Source organism: Monocercomonoides exilis (assembly GCF_001643675.1).
Source record: "Monocercomonoides exilis strain PA203 chromosome Unknown scaffold34-1095894, whole genome shotgun sequence".
Lineage (NCBI taxonomy): Eukaryota > Preaxostyla > Oxymonadida > Polymastigidae > Monocercomonoides > Monocercomonoides exilis.
This window is the reverse complement of record NW_027150579.1, coordinates 948,229-976,141: the sequence shown is the minus strand read 5'-3', so window position 1 is coordinate 976,141 and position 27,913 is coordinate 948,229. Positions and strand designations below refer to the sequence as shown.

At 38.4% G+C, this 27,913-nt stretch overlaps 9 protein-coding genes across 9 annotated transcripts; all 9 read right to left on the bottom strand.

Moving 5' to 3' along the window:
* Positions 1-804: 804 nt before the first annotated feature.
* Positions 805-1,757, bottom strand: MONOS_15104 (uncharacterized protein; the record flags this gene model as incomplete). Its single annotated transcript, XM_067867959.1, has 3 exons — positions 805-1,119; positions 1,331-1,604; positions 1,753-1,757. 3 exons carry the CDS (start codon positions 1,755-1,757, stop codon positions 805-807), a joined length of 594 nt encoding a protein of 197 aa, XP_067724258.1.
* A 1,440-nt stretch (positions 1,758-3,197) lies between these two features.
* MONOS_15103 (uncharacterized protein) lies at positions 3,198-4,239 on the bottom strand (the record flags this gene model as incomplete). The annotated part of the gene is made up of 3 exons (XM_067867958.1): positions 3,198-3,519; positions 3,827-3,928; positions 4,016-4,239. The coding sequence occupies 3 exons, from the start codon at positions 4,237-4,239 to the stop codon at positions 3,198-3,200; spliced, it is 648 nt and encodes a 215-aa protein (XP_067724257.1).
* A 3,572-nt stretch (positions 4,240-7,811) lies between these two features.
* On the bottom strand, positions 7,812-8,357 carry MONOS_15102 (uncharacterized protein; the record flags this gene model as incomplete). Its single annotated transcript, XM_067867957.1, has 1 exon — positions 7,812-8,357. The coding sequence occupies one exon, from the start codon at positions 8,355-8,357 to the stop codon at positions 7,812-7,814; it is 546 nt and encodes a 181-aa protein (XP_067724256.1).
* Positions 8,358-9,547: 1,190 nt separating this feature from the next.
* Positions 9,548-9,931, bottom strand: MONOS_15101 (uncharacterized protein; the record flags this gene model as incomplete). The annotated part of the gene is made up of 1 exon (XM_067867956.1): positions 9,548-9,931. One exon carries the CDS (start codon positions 9,929-9,931, stop codon positions 9,548-9,550), a length of 384 nt encoding a protein of 127 aa, XP_067724255.1.
* A 129-nt stretch (positions 9,932-10,060) lies between these two features.
* MONOS_15100 (uncharacterized protein) lies at positions 10,061-11,143 on the bottom strand (the record flags this gene model as incomplete). The annotated part of the gene is made up of 2 exons (XM_067867955.1): positions 10,061-10,703; positions 10,797-11,143. The coding sequence occupies 2 exons, from the start codon at positions 11,141-11,143 to the stop codon at positions 10,061-10,063; spliced, it is 990 nt and encodes a 329-aa protein (XP_067724254.1).
* A 36-nt stretch (positions 11,144-11,179) lies between these two features.
* On the bottom strand, positions 11,180-12,701 carry MONOS_15099 (uncharacterized protein; the record flags this gene model as incomplete). Its single annotated transcript, XM_067867952.1, has 2 exons — positions 11,180-12,136; positions 12,690-12,701. The coding sequence occupies 2 exons, from the start codon at positions 12,699-12,701 to the stop codon at positions 11,180-11,182; spliced, it is 969 nt and encodes a 322-aa protein (XP_067724253.1).
* Positions 12,702-16,728: 4,027 nt separating this feature from the next.
* On the bottom strand, positions 16,729-18,927 carry MONOS_15870 (putative Poxvirus D5 protein; the record flags this gene model as incomplete). The annotated part of the gene is made up of 1 exon (XM_067868771.1): positions 16,729-18,927. The coding sequence occupies one exon, from the start codon at positions 18,925-18,927 to the stop codon at positions 16,729-16,731; it is 2,199 nt and encodes a 732-aa protein (XP_067724252.1).
* A 2,913-nt stretch (positions 18,928-21,840) lies between these two features.
* On the bottom strand, positions 21,841-22,083 carry MONOS_15871 (uncharacterized protein; the record flags this gene model as incomplete). The annotated part of the gene is made up of 1 exon (XM_067868772.1): positions 21,841-22,083. One exon carries the CDS (start codon positions 22,081-22,083, stop codon positions 21,841-21,843), a length of 243 nt encoding a protein of 80 aa, XP_067724251.1.
* A 1,200-nt stretch (positions 22,084-23,283) lies between these two features.
* Positions 23,284-27,650, bottom strand: MONOS_15872 (putative serine/threonine-protein phosphatase 6 regulatory ankyrin repeat subunit A). The gene has a single exon (XM_067868773.1). The coding sequence runs from the start codon at positions 27,608-27,610 to the stop codon at positions 23,717-23,719; it is 3,894 nt and encodes a 1,297-aa protein (XP_067724250.1). The 5' UTR covers positions 27,611-27,650; the 3' UTR covers positions 23,284-23,716.
* Between the last annotated feature and the right edge of the window lie 263 nt (positions 27,651-27,913).

Genomic DNA, 27,913 nt, shown 5'->3' with positions numbered 1-27,913 from the left:
AACATGACATAAATGGCGATGTGAAGCTGAACTTTAGACTCATTTGTGAGGAAAGAAGATCTTTTGTTGAGGGTTGTTAAAAATACCAGAGCGATGCAATATTTGTTTCTTCAGTTGCAGGTAATGACACAAACAGCGAGCAATGTGGAGAGTTCAACATGCCTTGTCGATCATTGAATCAGGGAGTGCAACACATTATTCCTTCATCGTATTCTCAGCTGTTAGTTTCGGAGGAAACAATCGTGAACGGGGAATGCTAAGCGAATGATGTGATTTTCCACTCGTTGCAATCTCAGTCAGCTGCTTCAGTGCATCTGAACTCAACAATCGATGGCAATATGGGAAATCTCATTGCAACCTCAGAGAATGTTTGGATCGAAAGTGAAAAATTCAACTTTGTTCGGTTTTTTTCATATTCTGGAAGTTTAATCATTCAAAAAGCAAATGGCCAGCTTTCTCTTTCATTTGTAAACGTTTCTTCTGTTTGTGAAGCAGATATGATTCAGCCTATTGCTCTCAATTCAATGTTGCTGAAGATAGAAAATGGAATTCTTCATGTTGACAACTACACAATAACGTTCCATTCATTCAAGAAGCCATCTTTTCTGCTAAATGGAAATGAGATAGAAATTACATGCATGAAACTGAAATAAATTGCATCAACCACTTATTAATTCAAACTTAGCAATTGTGGAAAAATTGTATTTATTTGAGTTGTTTCAGATAGAGTGAAGATGTCCTTTTGCTGTGTCCTTGTGATTAACAGCTCAACTTCAGGAACAGTTTTTTTTGGAAGCTCATCATTCAAGAATTGCTCAAGGAATTCGTAAGTAGCTTCAATTCTTTTGGCTTCCCTTCCTCTTCTTCCTCTTCTTCCTCATCTTCCTCTTCTTCCTCTTCTTCCTCTTCTATTTCTTCTTCCTCTTCTTCCTCATCTTCCTCTTCTTCCTCATCTTCCTCATCTTCCTCTTCTTCCTCATCTTCCTCATCTTCCTCATCTTCCTCTTCTTCCTCTTCTTCCTCTTCTTCCTCTTCTTCCTCTTCTTCCTCTTCTTCCTCTTCCTCTTCCTCATCCTCTTCCTCTTCTTCTTCTAACTCCTTCTTCTCACTCTCCTTCTTCTCTCAAATTCTCCAAAAATGATCGAATATCATTGAAGAAAGAATGAAAAGAGGGAAAAGAAGAAGGTTACGACGAGATAAAAACGCTGATGAAAATATTCTTTTGGTGATTTGATGGTTGATTACATCCAATATCCACCAAATAATTTGAGCGCATTGTTTATCTTCATCGCTTTCATTCAGTATTTGTTTTCTTTTGCAATGAAGAAACAGATGTTGATGAATTATTGAAAAATTTTTCTTTCACTCCATCTACAATGCCATTTTCTTGTGTAACTTCATCTCTCACGAAGTGCACAAGCACACACTGTACTTCTTTTTTCTTCACCATCGACTGCGCATCCTCCACAGCTGCAGCCTCACCATCCCTTCTAGCAGCCGCGCAATATGAAACAGTGCCTACCGCCCTTCTTTCTTCTCTTCCACCGACTGTACAACCTGCACATGCAGCTTCAGCCCAAAACATTCCCACGTCACCTTCGATACTGCATGAAAATCCTACTCCAAGTTGACCAACACCTCTTGCCGCCTTCACAATCACATAATTCAAAGACCGCGATAGAGGCTCTCACCGGTTAACTTAAACGCAAATATCAGGAAGCTGCTTCTTCCCTGAAGTTATTCAGTAGAAACACCATAAATACAGACGCATCTGCATACGTCTTCTCAGACCGTATCCCATCAAACAACCAAAAGACATTTTAATCTCTTCTCCTACACCTCTTCTGACACCATTCAATTATCAGGAAAACCAGAATTCACCTCAAATTTACTCTTTCCGCACAAATTTCTCAAACAGCTTCATCTCTGCAAAGTCCATCCGGAACAGTTCTTCCCCATTCATCCTCGCCCACAGCACCGCTTCGCTCTTCTTCTGCACCGCTTGCTTCTCCCCCAGCCACATGAACACAAACTCCCCAAACCCCTGCCTCTCCGCACACGCCCTAGTCTGTTGCGATCTTGTATCCGAATATCTACAGAATCTACGACAGCTTCCACACTAGCTACGACTGCAGACCTATCTTCAGCAACTTCAACAAACGCTTCATCTGCCCCAGACAGCCCTGCTACCGATCCACCAGGCGAAGTCACAAGCCACTCCTACTCTTCACGTTCTCTGCTGTCTGTCATATGCTCAAGAAGCATGAACAGTCACTGTACAACATTCGCCTTCCCTTCATTTTTCTTTGCCACTGTTTGAACCACAGTTTACATCCAATCATCCCCCTCTCTCTCTTCGGATCGTTGTGCTGAAACAACGGAATCCCATATAGCGCTCTTGCATTACTTTCTACTGCCTTTCCCCCCTCCTCTGCCTCCTCGTATTCTCCCCCTCCGCTTCTGTTCCTCCTCCTCCTCCTCCCCGCCCCATCCATCCCTCTACCCCCTTTCTCCTCTGCCCCGCCTTCCCTGATCCCGCCAAAGTCCACTTGCACCACATGTTCTTCCAGCTTCTTCACCTTTCCGGGAGTTCATTAAGCAACCTCTTCAAACGAAGCTTAAATATTCATCTATTCCTGCTTCTTTTGCGCAAACGACATCTGCTGCTTTACAATCACCTCATTGAACAGCGCCTTCTGCATGCTTATCATCTGCTTCTGCAATTTCGACAACGCAATTAGCATCTTCTATTCATTCTCCATTTTGCTACTCTTCTGTCTCACAGTTTCATCCACTCCTCCTCCACAATCACAGCCATCACTGGCCTCAGCACCGTTCTTCTCCAACCTCTTGCTTGTCTCTGACTTTGTTCCTTCCCATCCGTCTCCTCCTCCATCACCACTATTTGCCTCTCTCTCTCTGCACTCGCCAGGCTCTCCACTTTCACAGAAAGCTCCTTCAAGCTTGAATTCGGGCCAAACATCACAGCGCTACCACCACAATGCTCGCTTCAAACTTCTCTTTGTGCTTTTTACACAGCCCAACAGCGGAATCAACGAAGCATTAGACAGAATTATTCGTCCACATACAGACATTAACAAAGAAGACGTCGCAAGGGAAACTTCAATTTCCTGCATCGACCCCTTGCTGTACCAACTCACCACCACGCCCTGCTGCGCGCATCGATTCTTCACTTCTCAATCCTCATCGAAATCAGTTCCACCTTCTCCTTCATCGTCACCAGCTGCTCCTTCACTTCCTTCACCTGCTTCACCTCTGCATTGAACATCTAGCTTAGCTTCGAAATAATCCTGAAGAAAAAGAAGATATTGTTCTTCTCCTGCAGCTGCTCTGCCAGCCCGCCCAGTAGCTTCGCCTCCTTTTCCTTTTCCAACTTCTTCTTCTTCTTTTCTTTCTTCCTGCAAATTCAGCACAATCGCTGCAGGCGACAGAACCACATCTTCCATCATCGGCCCCTCTGTCCCACCGCCTCCAGCGCCTTTTCCACAATCTCTCCCGCTTCATTCACTGCAACCATTCACATCCTCATTTTGTTGTCCAGCTTCATCACTCCGCATGCCTCGACTGCTTCTATCGGTTCGACAGCCATTCAATGGCCAATGGAGCCAGCGATGGATCAGGCGGATTGCAGTTTTGCAGGAACGCATCCACATCTACCGCTGTTTATATCGGCTTCTTCGACGACATCTTTCTCGGTAAGTCCTCAAGAAACGGGAGCAGAGCCAGAAGTTTAATGAAAAATATTTCACATTGAACGGACACAGCACGTTCTCTTCAGCAGAGCACTGAAAGCCAACACTGAAACCTCGCAGCATATACAACATCCGCACCGACAGGAGCAGTGACAGCTTCATAACCATGCAGCTTTTGCAGCTCAGCTGCTTTCTTCACAACTATCCTCAGCCGCCTAACGATTTCATTCAACCATGCCACTTCAAGCGTTTATGAAGCCTCCACCTTCGAGGCATCCGAAGGGTAAATTGCACGTACAGACGAAGATGCTAATAACTGTTCATTCCCTGTCACCTTCTTCTCTTCTCTTATTGGACCCAGGAATGATAAAGAAGATCTGCGTGCTGCTCCACTCGAAGAAGACGAAGAAGACAAAGGCGCTGTGCGAAGAGACAACTGAATCGCTTCCACTCCCACAAGAAGCTTTTTGATGCAACTCATCACACAAAATTGCAGTGTCTTTCGTGGCACAAACACAAGATCCATGTTCAAATTAGAAACGTCAATCATCACCGAAATCTCATCTTTCTTGATTTGATGGAAAAGAAGGAACAAGATTTCTTTTGGAAGGGAATTGAAATGAGAAGAAAAAGATGAGCAAAAAAGCAAATGAGTATTTGTAAGCTTTTAAAGATCTGACTCATGATTTAATTCAAAACATGAGAGACCATTTCTCTTTCGAATTTTATATGAAAGAACATTTAATTTTGAGAAATTACAAGTTATTCTTCATTTATTTCTTATAACCTTAATAACTGCTCAATATTAACAACTTTTTGAATTTCTTTTAATTTCAATGAGGAAAGAAAAGATGAAAATTTCCTATTTAATAATTTCTTTTCAAAATATTCAAATTAAAACAAGTGAAAATCTATCTGTTATTAAACATAGGAAAATAATTGAAAAGGAGTTTCTGTTCAAAAAATCAAAACGTGCAATACGAACAGTTGAAATGAAAACATAGAAATATAAACAAATTATTCAGTTGCTTCAAAAAAACAAGACAATAATATTTAATAACATAAATATGATTAAACAGTAAAAATAATATATGAAATTTGTTTCAATGAAACGCTATATTTGGGGATAGGTGATAAAACTCAATTGAATAATTTTTTGCAATATATAATGGAAACGGAATGATCAACATTTTTTGATCATTTTTGATCTGATTTTCAGATCAGTTAAACGTTTGCGACTTTTCAAAAAAAATGACCCAAATGAGAATTTTTGCAATCGAATTTATAATTTTGCTAACGAATTAATAATATTTTCATTCAAAAGAATAATTTTTCATTCAAATTAATAATTTTTGCGTTCGAAATGAAAAAATATCAAACGAAATAAAAATTTTTGCATTCGAAATGAAAATATCTAATGTTATCATATGAATAAAAATTATATGAAATTATTAAAAATTTCAGGAAATATAAAACATTTCAAAAATTTTTTTAACGCACATGAAAATACAGTTTGTGCAAAAAATACCGGACATCACAAAAAATACCTGACAAGATCAATATCTCAATAACAGCATGAAGGAAAATTCTGATACTTTTCCTCAAAATATATCTCATCAAAACAAACTCACGTGACATACAAGACTTTCAGGATAGCTTAGCTTGAGCTCTGAAAATATAATTTAGAAAATTTCTGTAAAATTCTAAATTCAGTTTTGCCAAAATTGTCAATATTATTTTTTCAGAGCTCAAGCTAAGCTATCCTGAAAGTCTTGTATGTCACGTGAGTTTGTTTTGATGAGATATATTTTGAGGAAAATTATCAGAATTTTCCTTCATGCTGTTATTGAGATATTGATCTTGTCAGGGATTATTTGCACAAACTGCAAAAGCTACATAAAATAATTTCCGATTCAAATGTTAAAAAAATGATTTTCACAAAATTTCGTGAGAGAGTGAACAAAATTTTGTTAGGTTTTCAACAATTATTAATTCGAATTCAAAAATTATTATTTCGTTAGAAAAAATTATAAATTTGTTTGCAAAATTTCAATTTTGAACGCAAAAGTTCTCATTTTGTTTGCTAAAATTATTATTATGAATGCAAATTTTATTTTTTTGAATGCAAAATTTCTCAATTTGAATAATTTTTGTTGTAACAATTGAAACAATTCAGATTAAGTTGACAACGTCGAAATATGCAGCTTTTCAGAACATCCATTTATCTATTTTTAAAAATTTCACGACAATAAAATTTCGAAAAAAAAATTTTTTTTTAATCCATATTCTGTACCAAACTTATTCTTTATTTATATCACATTGCAAAAAATAAAAATAAGAAAAAAATATTTGAATAAAAATCCATAATAATAATATATTTTTGATTTTATGAACAAACACGATATTGAAGAAAATTACAGGAGAAGACGTGTGAAAGGTGTGAATGAGATCATTGCTTTCATTTTGAAATACAACTGATAGGGATAAAAGTTATATAAAATTGTCTATGCTGCTGATGAAGGTTGCATATTATTCGAGAAAATTTTGACCTGTAATCGTTAATGCAGAAGGAATAATTACTCATTCAAATAGAAATTGGAAGAAGAAGCAATGCTTTTGAAAAACACAGATTTGAATTCATAATCTGGAAACATGAAAAAGAAAAATAAGTTTCTGAAGATTCTGAAGGAGGAAGAGAAATAACGTGTCAAATGAAAGGAAAAGAAGAAGAATATATTATATTGAGCATTTCTATCATAAAGATCATTTGCGTATCGAGCTAATAGACCCGTTGCTAAAGCTTCAAGAGGTTTTGAATTCGATGGGAGGCCATCGCGGGCTATCGATAACATCAGTGAGAGAATACATAAGCTGTTTGGTATTGGCCCTTTTGCGCACTTTCTTCAAAAGAATTATTCTTGGAGATGTTATGCCAGAAACGTGTTGATGCTGCCAGCGAAAAGAAGCTTGATCTCATTTCATGAAGCTCAAATTGGTCATAATTATTCTTCTTCCACTATTTATTCTTTTTCAATCACATGATTAATGCAAGTGAAATGTGAGACTCAAGTTTATTTATTTGCTTTTCTGGACCATTCCAGCTCAGTTGTGCACATCACAAATGGAGCAGAGATCATAGCGACTTTCCAAGCATCTCGCTACTATCGGTGTACGGAAGCAAAGCTTAGCTGAATGATGACGCAAAAAGCAGACATCTTGGAGAGGAGATGAATGGATTTTGAACAGACGACTGGGCGTGTTCTGTTTCCATTTAAGATAAACAACGAGAAGCAGAAGCTGATTCAGAAGGCAAAGTGAGTGCTACCGAACAAGCCGAAAAGCGAAGACGACGAGCAGCAAGTGAACAAGCACTTTGACCTTAGCATGAAATACATTGAACACATCTTCTGTCCAGTCACTCAGGCAAAGACCACAAAGGTGATTGTCTATTCGCATCTGACGCTGCCTATCCGCAAGATGCTGTCTAATGCGGTGTATCCTTCTCTACTCTCTGCTTTGTCTGGGCCAAGCTCCTCTGATACGACAAGTGCGTTGGCAAAAGAAGTCGAGCTTCTGTTGAGCGGCCTGGAGTCGTTCAGTGATATCTGCCTGACACTCAACTTGCACAAGCGCATGGCTAATGAAGAGGATGTGAATCGTTCGCTTCTGAATCAGAACACGACTTGGTTGAAGATTCAAATAAAGATAATTAAAAATATAGCATCTGGAACGATTATTGCTTCTTCTTCTTCTTCTTCTTCTTCTTCTTTATCTTCTTCTTCTTCTTCTTCTTCTTCTTCTTCTTCTTCTCCTCCTCCTCCTCCTCCTCTTCCTCCTCCTCCTCCTCCTCCTCCTCCTCCTCCTCCTCCTCTTCTTCTTCTTCTTCCTCCTCCTCCTCCTCTTCTTCCTCCTCCTCCTCCTCTTCCTCTTCTTCTTCCTCCTCCTCCTCTTCCTCTTCCTCCTCCTTCTCCTTCTTCTCCTTCTCCTCCTCCTCCTTCTTCTTCTTTTTCTTCTCCTTCTTCTGCTGCTACTTCTTTCTTCTTCTATGTCATCTCCTCCTCCCATGTCTTTTCCTTCTTCTTCTGCTTCTTCGAATTATTATTCTTCTAGCTCCTCAAGAACAACCTGTACAATCACTGCAGGCCACAGAACGACAACCTCCACCCTCAGCCCCTCCGCCTCCAGAGCCTTCTCCACACTCTCCCCCACTTCACACACTGTAACCCCTCGCCCCATCACTTCGTCGTCCAGTTTCACCTCCACACACCTCGACTGCGGCGATCGCGACACCAGCCGCGCTATCGCCGACGGCAGCAGCGACGGGTCAAACAGATCGTAGATCGACGGGAACGCATTAACATCTGCCGCTGCAAAGATCCGCTTGCTCCCCGACTTCGTGCCCACCGACGCTGCAAGCGAAGGAAGCGGGGCGACCAGCGGAACCGAAAGCATCGCTGAAAGCGCCACATCGTATGCACACACAACACCCCCATACAGCACCGCCCGCCGAGCCACAACATATCCCCGCAGCGTCTGCAGCGCCCGCGGCGACAGCAGCAGCTGCAGCGACAGCGGCATGTGCCGCCCATACACCCCAGTCGCATCTGGCATCATAATCCGCAGCCGCCTCTCGATGTGGTCCATCGCTCCTTTCGATGTGTATGACGCCGCCAGCGCCGACGTATCCGAAGGGTCAATCGCAGGCGCTGATGACGAAGATGAAGATGAAGATGGCTTTTCATCTCCTGCTGCTTTCTTCTCTTCGCTTTTCCGCTTTTGGAATGGTCAAGAAGGCAAATAATACAAAAAGTGCTGAGAGAAGAAAGGACTGCTGCACTTCGAAGGAAACAAGAAGCTTTTTCAGATACCCCGCCTTGTCTGCCGGCAGCTCCACCGTCTACACAAACACAGCATCCACATTCCAATCACAAATGTTAACCAGCTGCAAAAGCTCTCCATTCCCCAGAGATGTCTAAAAGATGGAACAAAAAAAATTTTTTTTCTTGGAGATAAATATGAGTGAAGAAAAAAAAGAAGAAGTTGATAATGATGAGATGAAGAAGAAGAAGAAGAAGAAGAAGGAGAGGGGGAAGAAGAAGAAGAAGAAGAAGAAGAAGAAGAAGAAGAAGAAGAAGAAGAAGAAGAAGAAGGAGAGGGGGAAGAAGAAGGAGAAGAAGAAGAAGAAGAAGAAGAAGAAGAAGAAGAAGAAGAAGAAGAAGAAGAAGAAGAAGAAGAAGAAGAAGAAGAAGAAGAAGAAGAAGAAGAAGAAGAAGAAGAAGAAGAAGAAGAAGAAGAAGAAGAAGAAGAAGAAGGAGAAGAAGAAGAAGAAGAAGAAGAAGAAGAAGAAGAAGAAGAAGAAGAAGAAGAAGAAGAAGAAGAAGAAGAAGAAGAAGAAGAAGAAGAAGAAGAAGAAGAAGGAGAAGGAGAAGAAGAAGAAGAAGAAGAAGAAGGAGGAGAAGAAGAAGAAGAAGAAGAAGAAGAAGAAGAAGAAGAAGAAGAAGAAGAAGAAGAAGAAGAAGAAGAAGAAGAAGAAGAAGAAGAAGAAGAAGAAGAAGAAAAAGAGAAGAAACAGAAGAAATCTTTGTATTTCTGTTTGCATTGAGCGGCGGTTGATACAGAAATACTCGCAAAAGAGAAGAAGCCCCGTTCAGCTCCCAAAATCGTATGGACTATCTACTGTTGAATAATATTCTCAAAAATATCTTCTGGTCTGGCTCTCTGAAACTGTAATCCCATTCTCAATCTTCCTCTCACTCGCCCAGCTTTCCACTCATCCCTCCATCCAAATCCTACAGCTCTTCCAATTCACTAAACTTCTTCTTCTTCGACGACATTTACCCTTCATGTCCTCTTCCCCCTTCATTTGGCTCTTGCATCCCCAAAGGTGGCAAACGAACTGCGCTGCCTTGCTTGTTCATTGCTCCAGTTTGAATTAGCCACTGAATTCCCTGAATTCCCTGTGATTGTATAGACCCCTGTTGTACTATTCCCTGCTGAGAATACAATGGAACTGAAACTGAACCAGAACCAGAAGAAGAGCCAGAAGACGGATTCAACAAGGGAGGAAGAGGAACATTCGCTCCGCTCACTTCTGCTGCATCGGTCATCCTCCTTCCTCCAGCACTGCTGCTTCGCGACTCTCTCAGCGGCCCCAAGTTCCCTTTGTTCTTTCTTGTTGTTCCTTTCGTGGCAGACGTCGTTGGGGTGAGGTTGTACATCCTGAACGCTTCTTTCTCCTTCTCCTTTTGCAAAATCCTGATCTTCTGTTCCTCTTTTTCCTGCGCTGCTCCCTCCAGCGCCTACTTCGTGGATTCATTGAGCTGAATGCAACTGGTCAATGTTCGCGATTACAGTGTTGACGCAGCAGCTGCTGAAAGCGGATCAACAGGCTGCCTCGCCAGCGCCAACAGAAACTGGTTCTCTTCGTTTCTCGCTTTTTCCAGGACAGTGCGGAACTGCTCAAGTTGTGTGGCTATTTGAATGCCCCGAGATTTCTTCATGCGCTCAATGACGCTCACTCTCGGTGGCTGCTTGCGGATGCTTGGTTGATGCGGGGCAATTGCCAGCGAGGAGGAAGAGGAAGACTGAGAAGGCACAGGATACGAAGAAGAAGGAAGTCCTTTGATTTTTCCCAGTTGAGAGTGCTGCGTGGATAGTGAGGCGGTAATGGAATGATCATCAATGCTGCCTGAGTTAAAGTTGGATGCAACAACAGAAGATGAAGAAGAAGTACCATTCACAGAAGATGAACGACGGGCTGAAGGGAAACGATGATAGGAAAAGATTTGATTAACTTCTGAACTTGCACCAACACCATTGATGGAAGAAGACGATGAAGAATTCTGATTCGCAATTGAAGAATTCGAGATGAAGGAAGTGAACATCGCTTTTCTAATGTTGCACTGAAGTGAAGTATCCACAACCTGAGCAGCTATCGGTGCATGCAGCTCCACAACACACACACATCTCTCTCCTTCTGCAATCTCTCCTCTGATCGGTCAAATTATTGCAGCATCCGACTTGATCAGCGGACGACTCTCTTCTGTTTCTAATATAATTTCTCTCTTCTCTCCTTTCTCACACGCCCTCTTCTGCAGCGCAGGGTGTCTCCTCACACGCGGACACACCAGACACACCAGCCTCCGCTCGATGCTTCCACCCGCCACGCTCCCAAAGCCAACTCGCTCATGTGACAATAAGTACAGCTGGCCAGGAAGCGGAGAAAGAGGAGCTGGAATTGTTGTCGTTTTTTCATCCACAAGTGGCTCTGCTCCTTCCTTCGCGATGAAACCGTCTCCTGCCAGCAGCGCTTGGAGCGCTGTCTTCATGAGCGTGATTCCTTCTGTTCCATCACTTCCTCCTGCTCCTCCAACATTTGCATTCATCACACTCATCGAGCTGTATCTGCTTCCCAGCTTGATCTGAATCATCGACAAGTACCCTCTCTGCATCAGTGGGCAGAAGCGCTAGTATATCATCCGCTTTCCATACGCTGGTTCAATCCCCCTCGTGACAGGACACTCAAACAGAGGGAAATCAGACGCAGATGCATTCAGCCGCTCCACATCAGTCAGGTCGAGTCTGTAGTCGATGCTCGTCCCACCTTCGTTCCGCAGCACGATCGACTGCATTGGTGCATCCACCTCGCCGATGGGCATCTGCTCCAGAAAGTGCATCGCCGTCGTCTCTGCGCCTCGTCCACTCTCAAACACAACATGTGCATCAGTTGGACTCAGCGTCTGGCACGCGATCTCCAAAACAACTTGCTTCCCGCCACCCAGAAGCTGCCAGATGAACGATGCCTGGTGCATTCCCTCGCTGTGGTGGTTGCACGAAAATCTCACTACACATTCTTCTCCTGTTTCAAGATGGCCCTCACGCGGATCAATCGAAATTGCACTCATTCCAACTCCGTTGGCTCCTCCTTGTTTTCCACCACTTCCGTCTCCTCCATTATCATCATCATTTCCTCCTCCTTCTCCTCCACTTGCTCCTCCACCTCCATTTCCGCCCAAACCCATCCCTCCCATCTGATGCATCATCCCCTTCCTCAGATCTCTTTCCTCCACCCAATGCTCAGCCCTCACATCAAAGTCTGATGGATCGCGTATTTGCCAATCAAGTGGAAGTTTTCCATTGTTCTGCACACACACAAATACCTCTGTATCCTTGCTTCCCAGCGGAGCAGCACCGAAATAGAACGGGAGGTACAGCAGATTCTGCAGCAAGCGCATACCAGTTTCTTTGTAGTGCATGCCATTGTAGCGGTTGAATGTCTCATCTGCAGATGTGAGCTCGTGGGCAAACGCGTGGTTCAACTGGTTCAACGACAGCTCTTTCCACAGAATCGCCTTTTCCGTGTTGTGGAGATGCACATCTACAACTCTCGCGGAGAGATGTGCTTCAATCGTAATCTGAGCAAACTATTTAATTTATCTGTGAATTGTTATGCGCTGTACAAAAATACGATCTGATCCAGAAATGTTACCTTGCTAAAATTATGTTGCGATGTGGTTGAGTGTTTACAGCAGGCTTGGCTAGTGAATGCATTGAAGATAAAGGAGGTTTCTGTTTCCTTTTTTGTTTAATGAGATGAAAGAAGCGAAGGAGAGGAAAAAGAAGCAGATTATTCCGAAATAAATGTACAATGTTGCAAGAAGTGTTTTTCATATCAAGTGGAAACAGAGAAGCCAATGAGAATACTAAATACGAAAGAGAAACAACAGAATTCTCAATTTTATGCTGATAGAAACAATCTCTTTTTCAATTTTTTTAGCCAAATGAGCAGATTTATCAGATTTTTGATGCCTTTCCACTCGATTCCTTCGGAGTCTTTGTCTCGAACAAAATAAAATACAAGTCCTTCTCTTTCTTCGGTGACTTCTTCATTCATTCTCCAACCTTCATTCTCAACTAGTTTGGCGAAATCAAAGAGCTTCGAGCATCAATTTTTTAGAAACTCTTCAACAGCCAAACCACTGTCATCATCTTCAAATCAAACGTCTCTCGTTTCTGAACTTCAGTCACCTTTCAGCTTTGACTCTTCAGTCAATATTAAACAAAAAGCTCCTTCTTGAATGACTTGGCTTCCGTCTCTTGCCGCGATATTGAATAAGATTTTCTGAAAGCAAACGAATTATTCTGTTTGCAGTTGTGAACGTGTGTCCATTGATCAACAATCTGTTTGATATCACTGAAATTGTTAGCGATGATGTGTCTGGTATCGCGTTCTCCGCTGTCAAGGCATGTGGCGAAGAAGCTGGAAAACGAAGTAACTTGGCAAAAACTAGCTTTTATGGAATGTTGGAGAAAGTATAGAGAAGGTGCAAGAGATGGCAGAGCTTGTGATGGATTATGTGGTTAGATTTGTTAGATTCAGCAGCTATCACATAATGATCCAACGAATCTACATGAGATTTGTTGCAAAGAATGATATTGAAGAGGAAAAGCACTCAGAAAAGATAAATGACTCAAGTGAAGAGGAGGAAGAAAACGCTTAAATGAATTTGTTAGCTCTTCAAATACATTTTGAGGATCGAAAAAAGTTCATAGAGTAGAAAACTGCTTGATCGGAAATGCCGTGACTGCCTTTCGGCAATTGACACTATTTTGTTTATGGAATGATCTTCCCATGTTGAATGAATATATAACAGATTGTGGTCTAACATGTTGGATATTCGTTTTTCTGCTGTTTTATTATCCTCTGTAACTGACTTCGTCTGACAAATGAGGAATGAAGTGAAAGATAATTGTGGAAACTGACAATAAATTGATGAAGATTTCGAATTTTGAACGTTAAGATGCGAAATAGGCTACTCACAAAACATGGATTGATGAATTTAATTAAAAAATGCTCAAAGTGCGAAAAACAATTTAACAGAAATATCAATTTTGAAGTCAATTTCTTCATTCTGTTCGTCAATCTCTTCATAGCATGTTTTTGCAACTTCTCCTCTTTCTTCACGAACACAATTTCTCTTTCACTGAAAATAAGCTTGCTGAATCGGTTTTATGGCTGAGCGATCAACAAATGTTTTACGAACTGTAACAGATGAGAATAAAATCATGAAAATACATGGAGCGAGAAGCAAAAGGAATTCTTTTTGAATGTTAACATTCGACACACGATTTGAGAAGAACCATCAAGTTAGCTATCAACGAGGCTTCAAAGTGAAGTTATTTAACCGCTTTTTGTTATATCTATTCCAGCAATCTTCTATCTTCTCACTTATTTTCCTGCTCTTTTGATGGGATCTACAACCTCAGACACAGCGCATAATTTCAACCGAAAAGGCAACTGACTCTTTTGTTGCTCCCATCTTTTTGTTCATCAGAAGCTCGGGTGCCTTCCATCTCAAACACTCTTTTCTGTTGTTCTCATCATCCTAAGACTCCGATGAGGGAAGGGAATCACTATCATTGTCGTTATCATCACTTACAGAAGTGGCAACTATTGATGAAGAAATCGACGATGAATCTGAGTCATCAGATAAAAGCAAATCAGAATGCATCACAATGCAGATTTCCATATGTTCTGAGAACAATACAATATGTGGACTCAGATTGACCAATGACGGAAGTGGGCTGTCCATTTCATCAAATGAAAGGAGCGCAAGATTAGCCACCCAGAACATGACTGAACATCAGTAATCTTCCTTTATTTTTTACAGCCTATCGCTATTTCCTTCTTCTCATTCCTTCCATGCAAAAGCATGAACAAAGAATCTCTCAAATCCACAATCAGCTTCTCATGAGGTGATGAACAGGCCATTGCATTTACCAGATTCGACATTGATGAGGTGGTTGGACACAAATCCTCCCCCCGAACAAATGTTGAATCTGTTTTTGCTGTTTAAATTTATAAGATGGATGGTAATCTCTTCCTTGTCTCTTCTTTCTCATCAACCTTCTCCAACAGTCAAAATAATAGTTTGAAGACGATTGCAACTTATGATTGATTCTCGATCGCTCATCTCGCTTCTTGCCTTTCTTCTGATTTCTTGACTTTTTTTTTTTTTTTTTTTTAAAGAAAAAATCGATTTTTCGATATCAGTAACACCAAAAATTATTCAACATATAAAAAATTTAATTCAAGATCGAAAAACTTTAATTCAAAATCGAAAAAGAAGTTAATTAGTTCAGAATTTCAATTAAAGTCAAAACCAAAAAAGTTTTATTGAAACAAATGTTAATAGTAACAAATGTTTATTTATCGGAAATGTTTTTCTTTCGTTTTTTACTACACCAAAAATTTTTCAATATCGAAAAACTTTCAAACAAAGTCGAAAGTTTGGTATTTTTCAAAATTTCAAAGAGTTGACAAAATTCAATAAAAGTCAATAAACAATCTTATTGTGTATATATCAATAATATTTGTTATTTAAATGATTTTTCATCTTGTTTCCGATGTTTTTCTTTGCCTTCTTTTGTCCAATAATAAAAATAAAAAATGTGAGAAAAATTCTAACATATTTTTTTCTTATTCCAATTGAAAGAATACTGCTTTTCAAAAGATTTGCTAAAACTTTTCATTTATATTTTTTCACAATTAATGAAGAATGTTATATGCAATATTGGCTCTTTTATTTCTCGTTTTTCATGTCAACAAACTCATTTCTTAGAGATATGGTATATCAGCTATGGATCCATCTCGATGAGGTCTATCAGTATTATCGATTTATGAATATCTTGTGGTTGTTATCATCTTGTATAATAAGTTGAATAGGCAATGATAATAAGATAGAGATCGATAATTATTGCTGATACTCTTAGGGGTTTCTCATGATTAGATATTCAGTGATGTTCTATATAGATGGAGTTATTGATAAGTGTAATCGAGATATATCCATAGCTGATATACCATATCTCCTAGGAGGAGAATTAGCTAAAAGATTAACCAAAGTGTCGAACGGAGACGTAAGTCTCCTGAGGAACGTTGTTCCGAAATTGGTAAATTAATGGTGAATTTGTGTGAAAATTGATGTTTTCGTTGATGAAATACATGATTTGAACACGTTTGTTTGTAATAACAGGTGTGTGTGTGTTAAATCTGTTGGTGTGATCGTTGGTGTGATCGTAAATAAAAATAATTGATTTTGTTTTTTTGTTTTATCGTAAATGGGTCGGAAGAAGATATACGCAACTGTGGAAGAAGCGAAAAAGGCTCAACAGAAACAAATTAAACAGTTTCAGGAAAAACGTAAAGAAGAAACTAAAGATTACAACGAACATGTAACTGAGAAACAGAAGAAGTTGATTAAGATATTGAGGAGAAAGGTTATCGAAAGTGATGAGCTGTTAGATGAGTTGATGGAAAAAGTTAGTGGTTATTGTTTGAACAAGCTTGATTGTGATAAATGTGTTAATTAATGAAATATAACTGACTACACACGTTTGTTGTATGGTTTGTTGAATCAAACAGTGGTCACGATGACGTTATAGTTGATTGCCAACATCAATATTTTTACTTGAAAAAGTGGTAAAACGGTAGTCAGGATACCGAATTGTGGCAATATCGAGATGCTTGGGGAAGGGAAATATTGAGTTAAATCTCCGTGCTGGAAGCGTAGTCAGGTAGTCAGGTAGTCAGGATCTTTTAAGTTCATCTGAAAAGAGCTGCCAACATGCCATTTCTGCCAACATGAGCAATTTACCCCTAATTTACCATGATTTTGAGGTGTTTTATTTATTTTCGACTGTGTTGTCATTTTGCCACATTGCCACATGGAATCATTGATGGTATATAACAAGTGGCATACACTTTTTGTAACGTTAGTTGTTCCAAACAGAGGTTTTGCCTGGACAGGATAAGCTGGTCAGGTAATGTGGGTGATGCTGTGGCTGGGAAATATTGAGTTAAATCTCCGAGCTTTTCACCTGCACAGGGTGCACAGGGTGCACAGGATGCACAGGATAAATTAAATTCTCTAAAATATGTGGGCAAACGGGCAAACTGAGCAAAGTGAGCAAAATACATTTAATGTGATAAAATATAACGGTGACATTTCTGTTATTATTAATTATCCTCATCGTCAGATACAGTTTGTTTGTACAACAGTTTGCATTCATCTTTCAATATATAATGCCATGAACGTTTTCCATTTATAGATTTCTGTTTATGCTCACATTTATCTATCAGTTGCAGTTGGAAGTTTCTATCTTTGATTTCAACAGGCTTACAGAGGAGAGCATCTGTACAATTCATTCCAACACATAGCTCGTCGTAATGATTGCATATCCACATTTCCAACGGACTTTTGCTCGCTTCTATAATATCCATTTTAGCCTCTGTCATTGGTATTGATCTAACTTTAAATGATGAAAGGTCTTTGTTCATCAAATATGTGAGCAAATTGTCATAAAACTCTGTCGTAAATGAAGAACATAATTGTTTGAAATAATCGAAATTGTTCTTGTATTTACCATTACATGCAAGAACAACATATCTCCTATCACCTGTTTCAATCTTGACTGGAAATGCGTGGTTTGTCACAAATATAAAATTAACTACATTCTCAGCGGTTCTACGAGGTTGATTCTTCTCGTTCATTCTAATAATGTTTTCTGTTATTACCGACTTCAACGCATTGAAATTTGCAAGTCTATCGTCTCCACAATTTTTCAGTTCATTCAAAACAATCAACATTTTGCTTTCAACAACAGAGTTGAAGTTTCCAGTCAATTCTCCAATTTCTGTAACATTTCGACTGGAATAACCAGCGAATAGTTCAGATATAACATCTGTGAATCTGTTTTTCCCAATACCTTGAATACCTTTCAATATCAATGCTGTTTCATTTTTTATTCCAGGATGTTGAACAATGTTGGCAATCCAGTTAATAACATATTCATATACATCGTTGTTGGAATCAGCAATTACCTCACGAACAAAGTCCAGAAACATTGAGATTGTTTCCATATCGAAACTTTCACGTAAATTGTACTTGAAACCTTGAAATATCGAGAATGCATTAGCTGTATCTTTTGCGTTAAACATAACACCTTGCAATGTTAGTTTCGACAAACAAGACAGTAGAATGTCATATGCTGTTGTTGTTTGATGTTCAGTTTTCCACAGTTTAATCATCTTTAAGTTACGTGTCATATTAGTGTCTGTTATAAATGTTATCCCCCAACGTTTATCGAATATATTGAAATCTTTTTGTATATACATCGCTCCTGTTTCTATAAATCGAATAACTCTCGACAAATCACTAATAACATCATCAGCGTTTTTATATTGTTTTGTCTCAGCTTTTCGTCGAATGTCTGTCATGGAAAACGATTCAGACATATCTAATGGTTTAACAATATTTGTGTCGTTTCTCAGTAACGGTAATATCTCGTTTGTGTAATAGTCATTATTCCATATTTTGTACATCTTAACTAACACAAATGGCGATGATCTCAAACATCTGTATCGTTGTTTTGCAATGAAATAGTTATCACGAGCGTTCGCTGTCAAATTGTCACTGTTTAGTACTCTGTCGTAAGCTAATTCGACATACTCGTTCGGTAATGAATTAATTGCTTGAAACAGTGTGAAAAACGTGACTTCTCTGTTGATTGGCATATTACCCCCATCGTTATGTATGACAGAACACTCCAACCCGTTGACTAAAACATTAGCTAATTCGTCACTGATATTGTCATTGTCGTCATCTAATTTAACGATATACTCTATTTCGTCAGATGTTTTTATGAACAGTTTCAATGAGAGATCATTCAATATTTCATTAACATTTCGTGTAATTGCTGAGTCAAACGAACCTCTAACAAGCTGATAAACATTTGTCTTTGATCGATGATCCTTACGCACTTTGCTGTTTGGTAATACAATTAATGATCGTTTGCTTTCGTCCAACGATGTCATGATATCTACATCAAATTCATCGCAAGTGTAACATTTAATCATTCTGTTGGAGTTGGCGTAAAAGTCATCGGTATTTGCATAAATGTGTAATCCCCCAGAAGCTGTTTGAACAACGATATCGTCTTCGTCAAGTTTGTTTAATATCTTTGATCTAACAGATTGTTTGGACTCATCGTCAAACGATTTGTTAATATCAATGTCGATAACAGTTGAATTTGACACTTCGTTCACCAACACTGCTCTTCCAGTAACAACAGAGCCACTGCCTCCATCATGCTTTTGATAATTGAATAAATCAACAACGTTTGAATCAATTCTTTCATTCAATGTTTTTTCTTCCATGCTAATAAGGAGTTGAACCGTTTGACTGTTTTCACCGATTAATTCGATTATGCTTTTGCTCATGGTTGCCAATTTTAATACAAATGAAAAAAACAAATTTTTATTTAAACAGATTTATTTTTGAAACGAAATTTACGGGGAAGATGATGTTGAAGTTAATGTCGAAAAAGAACGGAAACAGTTAATTTTCACATTAAATTTATTTAGCCCACTTTGCTCAGTTTGCCCGTTTGCCCACATATTTTAGAGAATTTAATTTATCCTGTGCATCCTGTGCACCCTGTGCACCCTGTGCAGGTGAAAAGCTCGGAGATTTAACTCAATATTTCCCAGCCACAGCATCACCCACATTACCTGACCAGCTTATCCTGTCCAGGCAAAACCTCTGTTTGGAACAACTAACGTTACAAAAAGTGTATGCCACTTGTTATATACCATCAATGATTCCATGTGGCAATGTGGCAAAATGACAACACAGTCGAAAATAAATAAAACACCTCAAAATCATGGTAAATTAGGGGTAAATTGCTCATGTTGGCAGAAATGGCATGTTGGCAGCTCTTTTCAGATGAACTTAAAAGATCCTGACTACCTGACTACCTGACTACGCTTCCAGCACGGAGATTTAACTCAATATTTCCCTTCCCCAAGCATCTCGATATTGCCACAATTCGGTATCCTGACTACCGTTTTACCACTTTTTCAAGTAAAAATATTGATGTTGGCAATCAACTATAACGTCATCGTGACCACTGTTTGATTCAACAAACCATACAACAAACGTGTGTAGTCAGTTATATTTCATTAATTAACACATTTATCACAATCAAGCTTGTTCAAACAATAACCACTAACTTTTTCCATCAACTCATCTAACAGCTCATCACTTTCGATAACCTTTCTCCTCAATATCTTAATCAACTTCTTCTGTTTCTCAGTTACATGTTCGTTGTAATCTTTAGTTTCTTCTTTACGTTTTTCCTGAAACTGTTTAATTTGTTTCTGTTGAGCCTTTTTCGCTTCTTCCACAGTTGCGTATATCTTCTTCCGACCCATTTACGATAAAACAAAAAAACAAAATCAATTATTTTTATTTACGATCACACCAACGATCACACCAACAGATTTAACACACACACACCTGTTATTACAAACAAACGTGTTCAAATCATGTATTTCATCAACGAAAACATCAATTTTCACACAAATTCACCATTAATTTACCAATTTCGGAACAACGTTCCTCAGGAGACTTACGTCTCCGTTCGACACTTTGGTTAATCTTTTAGCTAATTCTCCTCCTAGGAGATATGGTATATCAGCTATGGATATATCTCGATTACACTTATCAATAACTCCATCTATATAGAACATCACTGAATATCTAATCATGAGAAACCCCTAAGAGTATCAGCAATAATTATCGATCTCTATCTTATTATCATTGCCTATTCAACTTATTATACAAGATGATAACAACCACAAGATATTCATAAATCGATAATACTGATAGACCTCATCGAGATGGATCCATAGCTGATATACCATATCTCTTTTTTTATGAAAGGAAACAAGTGTTTAATGTTTCGTCTAGATTTTATTTTTTGTGTTAATTTTGTTTCGAAATCTTCATAATTTGTAGAAAACAACAACACAAACATTGCTCATAATAATCACAAAAACAAAAGAACAAAGTGAACATCTGCATCACCTTCAAAAAGTCGGGCTCCCGTCAGTCAGTGCCCGGCACTTTTTTTTTTGATAAAAGCAAACTTATTTATATTAATAAATAATTGATTATAATCAATAACATAAATCAATTTTGAACATTTCTTATTGTTAAGAAAAAATAGCTTTTCCACAACAAACCTTTAAAAAATCTTGTTATATTTAAGTACTATTATTCACTTCGACAGAAGTCATATCATTCTATGGAAATTTCCATCAAGATTTACCTATTCATTTTAAAATGTTCTAGAAGCTTTATTTTCAGTGTCTCGTTTTTATTTTTATTCATTTTTTTTAATCTTTAAATCTGAGTGATTATTCATGTTAAAAAAGTTTTTTTTTTACAAAAATCGACATAATTATCATATTTTTCATATTGTTTTTTTGCAATTCTCTTAAGACGATTTAACATTTTAATTTAACAATTGTTTATTAAAACAAAAAAAAACATTTGATATGTTATTCTGTGTGTTATTGACATGAGAGAATTCTTATCAATGAATATAAATTAAAAACACTTTATTATGAATTTGTTTGAAAAAAAATCACTGCAGCAGCAGATTTCTCCACAGCCCTCACTCTGCTTCGTCCTCTCATTCCTCTTCATCTTCCACTTCCATTTCCACTTCCTCCGCTTTGATCTTCCACTCTGTCACTGCTGCCACACACAGCACTCCACAGTCACTAACAGCACCACCTTCTCCACCGCTCTCATCCCAATAAACAGGATGTTCGGCCACCAACACCTTTCATGCAGACTCTGCCTCCTGCCTGCCCCTTCCCCTTTTCCCTTCGGCACAATCGCTGATGTCTCATAATACTTTCATCCTTCCTCTTTCTCCTCCCATTCCTTCCCTTTTTCACCTTTTCCTCCAACCCGCTCCATCACCTCCTCTTCTGCTTCGCTCTTTTCAAACACCTCCTGTCCGATCCTCCTGTTTCCCTGACTTTCGGTGATCTTCCTTGCATGATCAAAACGGTGTGTCACAATCCGCTCTCCTCAATTTTCTCCACACACAGGTTTTAGGAAGTGAAAACAGCTAATCGCAGCTCCTTCCATTCGAACTCTAGCTGTATATTCCCATTGATGATCAATCTCACAGCTCTGCGCCGGAAGAAAGGACTAACTTGTTGCCCCCACGCTCTTCCTCTCCACACTCCCTCTCACCCCCTAATCGCATCCGACTAACTCTTGCTTTGCTCTGTCCCCATCATAACGCACTCCTCAGCCACCAACAACAGCTTCTTTTGCTTTCCCTGCATCCAGCTCCCACTCGTGAATATCAGAGGGCACACCACCGCATGATACTTCTTCTTCGCCTCGTTGTCCAGATGCTCCTCCGCAAATGCCAGCGCTTTGTAAGCTAACCGCTCTGTCCTGATCCCCGCCATAGAAGATGAAAACACCACCTTCCACCGAACAGCCATTCGCTCCTGAAACTCAGGGTCCAAACTCAAACAACTGTTTATGTTTTGAGAAGCATCTCATTAGTTTGTTACAGCTGTTTGTGAAAAACAAGCTCTTATAATTTGAATGAATAAAAAAAAATAAAAGAAAAATTCAGAAAAAAATAAAAAATTATTTTCTTACAATAATTGTCTGACTTCAAAAAGTTAAAAATTTTATAAAAGAATAGTTTCAACCTGAAAAAAACATAAACATTTTCAAAAATGACTTATTGAATTGAATTAAGTCAGTGACAGGCAGTGACGTGAATGCCGTGGAATTTATACCATAAAAAAATGATCACGGCACAACCCATTGTTCATTTGAAAATTGAAAATGAACATTAAAAAAATAAAAATATATATATATTCACCGCATTTGTTATATTTCATAAAGAATAAATACATATCAATTAATTTTTATTATTTAAATTTCTATCTACACACCAAAAATTATTCAACATCGAAAAACTTTAATTCAAAATCGAAAATATTTAATTCAACATCGAAAATGTTTAATTCAAAATCGAAAAAAAGAAAATTTGTTCAGAATTTCAATTCAAGTCAAAACCAAGCAAATTTCATTGACACAAATGTTGATAATTGCAAATGTTAAATAATTGGAAATGTTTTTCTTTCGTTTTTTACTCCTGTTTTCCATGATGAAGACTGATATCAATCTATTCTTTTCTCATTTTGAATATTGAAAATGTTATATTTTATCAGCTTCCAATGCAATAAATGAAATTCAAAACATTTCGTATTCGATAAATGAGATATAATTCTGTCTTTTTGCGCACCAAATAAGATCATGAACTATCCTATCACTTTTATATTTCACAAAAATTTCTCATTATCTCCTGAATACATGTGAAGAGTTTAATCATAATTCAGTTTTATCCTATTTCCACTATTTCACACAATCAAACACCAAAAAAAACATCAAAAAATATTTTTCAAATTGAAATTGACAAATTTTCAGATCTTGCTTCGAAATAAAAGAAACTGACATGAGCATGAATTTTTAAATTTTTTTCAAAATTTTTGCTAATTAAGAATTTTCGATGTTGAATTAAATATTTTCGATTTCGAATTAAACTTTTTCGATTTCGAATTAAAGTTTTCCATGTTGAATTAAAGATTTTCGATGTTGTTTTAAACTTTTTCGATCTTGAATTAAACTTTTTCGATGTTGAATAATTTTTGGTGTAATATTGTGAAATGGAAATGAATGGAAAAAAATATTATTTCATCTGAATCAATCAACTCATGCATTTGGATATTCCAATGAAAAAGAAAATCAACACATTTGATGAATCTGAGAAATAAAAAATTCGAAAAGTGAAATGATTCACACATCTTGACAGAAGATATCAAAGCAATGAGAAGGCAACAGAAGATATTCAAAAAAGAATGTTTTTTTTGAAGCATGTCCGAATGTCCATCGAAAGAGAGAAAATCAATTCAAAAAAGAAATAAAGAACACTCCAATATCAAACATTTCATCTCATGAATGACAAAGGCTTTTGTTCAGACATGCAGCGAAATGTTGGTTTGATGAAGTTCAGAAAACGAATTTCATTTCAAATGAAATGATCTTTCACATTTATATTGATTAATCTTTCTTCATCCACTTGGGTCGTTTTGTCCTCATCCACCTGGGTGGATCTGTTTTGACATATTCAATCCAATATATGGCCATTGTTCGTCCCCAAATCCCACCTTCAATTTCTTTGTCATGTCTCATCCATACTGGTGGTTCTGTCTTCACATTTTCAATCCAGTACATGGCCATTGTTTCACCATTCTTATCTGCAAGAGTTTTGTCATGCCTCATCCACTTGGGTGGCTCTGTCTTCACATATTCAATCCAGAGCATGGCCATTGTTTTTCCTTCTTTATAAGCAACTGTTTTACTATGCCTCATCCACTTGGGTGGTTCTGTTTTGAATATTGCGAACCAGTGCATTGCCATTGTCTGTCCTTCCTTATCAGTAAGTTTTTTGTCATGTCTCATCCATTCTGGTGGTTCTGTTTCGACATTTTCAATCCATATCATGGCCATTGTTTCACCATTCTCATCGGAAAGAGTAATATCGTGTCTCATCCATTCTGGTGGTTCTTTCTTCGCATATCGAATCCATAACATGGCCATTGTCCATCCATCCTTATCAGCAAGCGTTATTCCGTGTCTCATCCATTCTGGTGGCTCTGTTTTCACATTTTCAATCCAGAACATGGCCATTGTCTGTCCTCTGTTATCTACAAGAGTGATTCCGTGTCTCATCCATTCCGGAGGTTCTGTCTTCAAATTTTCAATCCAATACATGGCCTGTGTCTGTCCTCTGTTATCTTCAAGAGTAATTCCGTGTCTCATCCATTCTGGTGGCTCTGTCTTCACATATTCAATCCAATACATGGCCATTGTCTGTTTTCTCCAACCATTTTTAATTGTAATATCGTGTTTCATCCACTCTGGTGGGTCTGTCTTCACATATTGAATCCAGTACATGGCCATTGTCCGTCCACTGCTATCAGCAAGCGTTTTGTCATGTCTCATCCATTCTGGTGGACCTGTTTTGACATTTTCAATCCAGAACATGGCCATTGTTCCACTTTCTCCTTTTCCGAGTGTAATATCATGTCTCATCCAATCTGGTGGTTCTGTTTTGACATTTTCTATCCATATCATGGCCATTGTTTTACCATATTTATCACCAAGAGTAATATCGTGTCTCATGAATTCTGGTGGCTCATTTTTGTTCTTCATGATCCAATTCATTGCATCTGTTCTGCCATATTTATCTCTAATCGTATTGTCATGTCTCATCCATTCTGGTGGTTCAGTTTCGACATTTTCTATCCATGTCGTGGCCATTGTTTTACCATATTCATCACCAAGAGTAATATCGTGTCTCATCCATTCGGGTGGTTCTGTCTTCACATATCGAATCCAGTACATGGCCATTGTTCGTTCCAAAATACCTCCATTTATTGTAATATCATGTCTCATCCATTCTGGTGGCTCTGTCTTCACATATTCAATCCAGTGCATGGCCATTGTCTGTCCTCTGTTATCTACAAGAGTAATTCCGTGTCTCATCCATTCTGGTGGTTCTGTTTTGACATTTTCAATCCATTTCATAGCCATTGTTTCACTTTCTCCTTTTCCGAGTGTAATTCCATGTCTCATCCATACTGGTGGTTCTGTCTTCACATTTTCAATCCAGTACATGGCCATTGTTTCACCATTCTTATCTGCAAGAGTTTTGTCATGCCTCATCCACTTGGGTGGCTCTGTCTTCACATATTCAATCCAGTGCATGGCCATTGTTTTTCCTCTGCTACCAACAAGTGTAATATCATGTCTCATCCATTCTGGTGGACCTGTTTTGATATTTTCAATCCATATCATGGCCATTGTACCGGATCTTCCTTTTCCAAGTGTAATATCATGCCTCATCCAATCTGGTGGTTCTGTTTCAACATACTGAATCCATATCATGGCCATTGTGTAACTGAACTCATCAGCAAGTGTAATTTCATGCTTCATCCATTCAGGTGGTTCTGTTTTGACATATTGTATCCAGAACATGGCCATTGTTCGATGCCAAATGTCTCCTTTTATTGAAATATCATGTCTCATCCATTCTGGCGGTTCTGTTTTGACATTTTCTATCCATATCATGGCCATTGTTTTACCATATTTATCACCAAGAGTAATATCGTGTCTCATGAATTCTGGTGGCTCATTTTTGTTCTTCATGATCCAATTCATTGCATCTGTTCTGCCATATTTATCTCTAATCGTATTGTCATAATTCATCCACTTCGGTGGTTCAGTCTTCATATTTGCAATCCAGTGCATGGTCATTGTGCGTCCTTCGCTATCAACATGAGTAATATCGTGTCTCATCCATACTGGTGGTTCTGTCTTCACATATCGAATCCAGTACATGGCCATTGTCTGTCCATATTTATCACAAAGTGTTATGTGATATCTCGTCCATTCTGGAGGTTCTGTCTTCACATTTTCAATCCAGTACATGGCCATTGTGCGTCCTTCCCCATCAACAAGAGTTATATCGTGTCTCATCCATTCCGGAGGTTCTGTCTTCACATATTGAATCCAGTACATGGCCATTGTGCTTCCTTCTCCATCAACAAGAGTTATATCGTGTCTCATCCATTCCGGAGGTTCTGTCTTCACATATTGAATCCAGTACATGGCCATTGTCTGTCCACTGCTATCAGCAATTGTTTTGTCATGTCTCATCCATTCTGGTGGATCTGTTTGAATAAAATGAATCCATATCATTGCCATAGTCCATTCACCCTTTTGAGAAATCGTTATATCATGTCTCATCCAATCTGGTGGTTCTGCTTTGACATGATAAATCCACATCATGGCCATCGTCCATCCGTTGTTATCAACAAGTGTAATATCATGTCTCATCCATTCTGGTGGTTCTGTTTTGACATTTTCAATCCAGAACATGGCCATTGTCTGTCCTTCCTTATCAGTAAGTTTTTTGTCATGTCTCATCCAATCTGGTGGTTCTGTTTTGACATTTTCTATCCATATCATGGCCATTGTTTTACCATATTTATCACCAAGAGTAATATCGTGTCTCATGAATTCTGGTGGCTCATTTTTGTTCTTCATGATCCAATTCATTGCATCTGTTCTGCCATATTTATCTCTAATCGTATTGTCATAATTCATCCACTTCGGTGGTTCAGTCTTCATATTTGCAATCCAGTGCATGGTCATTGTGCGTCCTTCGCTATCAACATGAGTAATATCGTGTCTCATCCATACTGGTGGTTCTGTCTTCACATATCGAATCCAGTACATGGCCATTGTCTGTCCATATTTATCAGCAAGAGTAACTTCATGTCTCATCCATTGTGGTGGTTCAATTTTTTTCTCCTTAACCCAATTCATTGCATCCGTTCTTCCATCATCATCACGAAGCGTATTGTCATAATTCATCCACTTCGGTGGTTTTGTATTAACATTCTGTACCCATAACATGACCATTGTGCGTCCTTCGCCATCAACAAGAGTAATATCGTGTCTCATCCATTCTGGTGGCTCTGTCTTCACATTTTCAATCCAGAGCATGGCCATTGTTTCACCATTCTCATCTGTAAATGAAGTATAGTGCCTCATCCATTCTGGCGGCTCTGTTTTGACATTTGCAATCCATATCATGGCCATTGTCTGTCCTAGAACATCACACAATGTAACTTTGTGTCTCATCCACTGCGGTGGCTCTGTTTTTATATATATTATCCATATCATTGCCATTGTCCATCCGTTATCATCAGCAAGAGTAACATCGTGCCTCATCCTTTCTGGAGGTTCAGTTTTGGTGTTAATGATATAATGCATTGCCTTTGTTCTTCCATCTTTATCACCAAAAGTTCCGCTATATTCTGTCCACTTGCTCATTTCCAATCTGTCAGAAGCGCAATTACTCATCGGATCAACATCGTTTCTCATGTGGATTTGTGATGATCGAGAGATGTTTTTTATTGATCAAGAACCCTTTTTCTAAATGAAATATCAGATCATTTTAAATCAAATGCAATTGTGGGACAGAATTTCTGATAAGAGAAATGTTAGATACGATGATATAGTCATCTTCAGTAAATATAGAAATATTGTTTATAACGAATGTGCACATTGTAAATTAATGCAATTCATTTTCCTGATTAAGATAGTTGTTAATTTTGAAGCGAAAAAAATTTAAGTTTTTGTGATTAAGAAATATTGCAATTAAAATTTTAACATTTGATCAATTAG

What these genes read in the sequence shown, in the direction of transcription:
- MONOS_15872 (XM_067868773.1), bottom strand. Translation starts at nt 27,610, where the DNA reads ATGAGAAACGATGTTGATCCGATGAGTAATTGCGCTTCTGACAGATTG.